General features: G+C 41.1%; 1 protein-coding gene across 1 annotated transcript; it reads right to left on the bottom strand.

Annotated features, from left to right (window-relative positions):
- Positions 1 to 539: 539 nt before the first annotated feature.
- On the bottom strand, positions 540 to 2,547 carry LOC146522851 (tripartite motif-containing protein 16-like). The gene has a single exon (XM_085154069.1). It carries the CDS (start codon positions 2,499 to 2,501, stop codon positions 828 to 830), a length of 1,674 nt encoding a protein of 557 aa, XP_085010195.1. The 5' UTR covers positions 2,502 to 2,547; the 3' UTR covers positions 540 to 827.
- Positions 2,548 to 3,355: the final 808 nt, after the last annotated feature.

The raw sequence follows: 3,355 nt of genomic DNA, 5'->3' as shown, positions 1-3,355 counted from the left end.
CAAAGAAACATGTCTATCCTCCACAATATACAGGCCTGTATCATTCAGTTCCCCAACCTTTTGTGTGTCACCGACCGGCTATTAAGGTGTTGTGGATAAATACAACAAAATAAAACCAGTATCTGTACAAAAAAATGTTTTCTTCTCTTGCTGCCTGGTACCAGTCTGGGGCCCGGGGGTTGGGGAACACTGATTTGGTTTTTTATATTTAAATGTATAAATAACTGAGTGTGATCAAGCTTTTCATCTCAAAAAGACATTAAATGTCATCACTGTAGATACAATAATAATAATAATAATGATGATAATATGATATCAAAAACCTCAAGGATTCAATTTTTTGTTGCATTTTAAAAGTTCAAACCTCAAAGACATTAAGTTTACAGTCATATATGATCAAGAAAATCAACAATCTTCACATTTCAGAAACTGGAACCAGCTTTAAATGTGACTAAAATAATGATAAAACAATCAATTCTCTAATCATTGACTAACTGATGAATCACTGCAGCTCCAATATATTGTTGCATTTGACAACCCACTACAGCAACTACAGAATAAAACCACTAACCAGACTGATGACAGATTTCAAACATGCTGAATATGAAGAGTAGTATCATTTAAACTCACATGATTATCAGCCATAAGAACAAATTCAGATTTATATTGATGTAAGGTATATAAATGTAAGTACAGTTTGAATCAGTGCAATATTATTTTCACACATTAATGGACCACTGAACTTCTCAGCTTCTAAAATGTAAAGCCTCATTTAGAAACTACACAAGTACATATAATGGTCAGGGATCAACATGAACCTGTCTTCTCTATTTGACTTTAATCAACTCTGCAGTGGCTCCAAATCCATAAAGCCAAAGTCCAGCATAGAGCGGCTGAGTGAATGTGGTCTGGACTCTGTGGAGGAGAGTCATGGTTTCAGAGACGCTGTAGAAAAACAGAATACCTGCTCTGTGATCCAGGTACACTCCTACTCTGGAGGACCGAGGACCTGAGAGGACAGTTGTGACATTGTTGTGCCAAAATTGAAAATTGTTTGTGTCACAATATAATGCCCAAGATTTGTCATTGTATCCAAATCCACATTCATTGCCCGTCCCTGCTCTGCTGATATTCTTGTATGCGACTGCTACTAAAACTATTTCCCCTCTCAACTCCACCTCCCAGTAACAACGCCCAGTCAGACTTTCTCTACTCAGGACCTGATAATATTCAGTGAATCTGTCTGGATGATCAGAATAAGACTGTTGTTGTTTCATAAGTGTCACTTTTCTGTTCCCCTCAGATAATAACAGACGTCTGTGTGCTGTGTTTGGATCCAGTGTGATTTCATGTGAATATTTTAAGAATTCAGCTCTGGTCTTTGGCTCTGCTGGTGACAGTAAAACATCCTCTTCAGTGACTGTCAGTGAGATGTTTGTCCATTCCTCTCTCAGAATGTCCTGTAGTTTATCTCTGGTCTCTGACACAGCTGCTGTCACATCCTCAAAGTAGCTCAGAGGACGAATATTGATGCTGGATGAGTGTGTAGACTCACTGAGTGCTGACAGTGAGGGGTAGTTGTGTAGAAACTGGTTGTGATCCTCTGTGTGTGAGAGCTGCTCCAGCTCGCCGTCTTTCCTCTTCAGCTCAGCGATCTCCTGCTCCAGCTTCTCCTGAAGCTCTTTGACTCGACTCACTTCAGTTTCCTGCTGGGATCTGACCTGCTGCTTCACATCAGAGCTTCTTTTCTGGAGGAGACGGATCAGCTCAGTGAACATCTTCTCACTGTCCTCCACTGCTTTATCAGCAGAGCCATTGATGGCCTCCACCTCCTGTTGAAGCAGCTTCACATCTTTCTCTCGCTCCTGGATTCTCTGCTGGATGTTTAGTCGTCTCACCTCGAGCTCCTTCTGCTTCTCAGTCCTTTCTGCTGCAGCTGGGACTGTTTCATGGCCTTTATGTTCATCCATTGTGCAGAGATAACAGATACTCTGCTGATCAGTACGACAGAAAATCTTCATCACCTCATCATGACGAGAGCAGATGTTCTCCTGGAGCTTCTTGGAGGGGGCCACCAGCTTGTGTTTCTTAAACTGAACTACATCATAGTGAGGTTGGAGGTGTTTTTCACAGTAAGAAATTAAACAGAATAAACAGGACTTGATGGCTTTCAGCTTCCTCCCAGTGCAGACATCACAGGCCACATCTTCAGGTCCAGCATAGCAGTGATCAGCTGGAGCAGCTTGGAGTCCAGTCTTCTTCAGCTGCTCCACTAAAGCTGCAAACATGACGTTTTTCTCCAGGACAGGCCTCGGTTTGAAAGTCTTCCTGCACTGAGGGCAGCTGTGGATTCCCTTCCTGTCCTCTTCATCCCAGAAACTTTTAATACAGTTCATACAGTAGCTGTGTCCACAGGTTGTAGTCACCGGATCCTTCAGTAGATCCAAACAGATGGAACAAGAGAAGGTTTCTCGGTCCAGCTGAACTCCTTTCTGCGCCATTTCTCCTCTCAGTGTCAGTGACTGTGCGAGTTTCTCTTCCTTAAAACTGAAACTAGTCTGAGCTCTGATCTCAACAACAACACGTCACCACATGTTGGTTACACCCATCTTCAAAGTGCAGATCTGAAGGGGAGGGAACGAGGAAACACGTGGACAGAGAGGAGGTGCTGTGTTTAAGAGCAGGAAGAAGAGGGAGGTTATCAGGCTGTGCTTCACTCCAGGAAGAGGAGCAGTTTGCTTAACCATTTTATTTACTGCTCACCTCAATGTTTAAACTTGTTAACCCTTTCTTCTATATAAATAAATGAAAAGTCCAACATTAGTGAACTCTGGACATAAATGTCTCATGGTTATAGTCACATGACCAGATTCTAAACTTGTAACAGTCAGAACAGCAGAGGCTGCTGCATTAATTAAAGCATATATAAAGCAGTGTTCCTGCAAAAAATAAATATCTCAAAAAAAAATCTTGCATTTTGTTTTGTTTTTGCATTTATAATCACTGCCGCAACAGAAATAACCATGCTTTTTATATAAGAATACAAGTTTTTTCCTCTTTTTCCACCTGTTGCGAGCAGCACTTTGTCCCCTTTACCGCCACATGTTCCTTCTTCATACAAACACAAACCATTCTTATCTCTGCACTTCTCTTTCACCAACACTTATACACTAACAAACACACACTTTCTCTCTCTTGTCTTTCTTTCCAAAGCTCTTCTGGAAGTCTTGCTGATTTCAGGTAATTATTATCTTCACTTTACTGTCTCTCACTGTCAAAAACACTCTAATTGTTTGTGAGCATGGAAGTTCAATTCAATTCAATTCAATTTTATTTATATAGCGCCAAATCACAA

Source organism: Neolamprologus multifasciatus, chromosome 3, assembly GCF_963576455.1.
Source record: "Neolamprologus multifasciatus chromosome 3, fNeoMul1.2, whole genome shotgun sequence".
NCBI lineage: Eukaryota > Metazoa > Chordata > Actinopteri > Cichliformes > Cichlidae > Neolamprologus > Neolamprologus multifasciatus.
Note: the sequence above shows the minus strand (reverse complement) of the source record. Positions and strands in the feature narration are given on the sequence as shown.

What these genes read in the sequence shown, in the direction of transcription:
- LOC146522851 (XM_085154069.1), bottom strand. Translation starts at nt 2,501, where the DNA reads ATGGCGCAGAAAGGAGTTCAGCTGGACCGAGAAACCTTCTCTTGTTCC.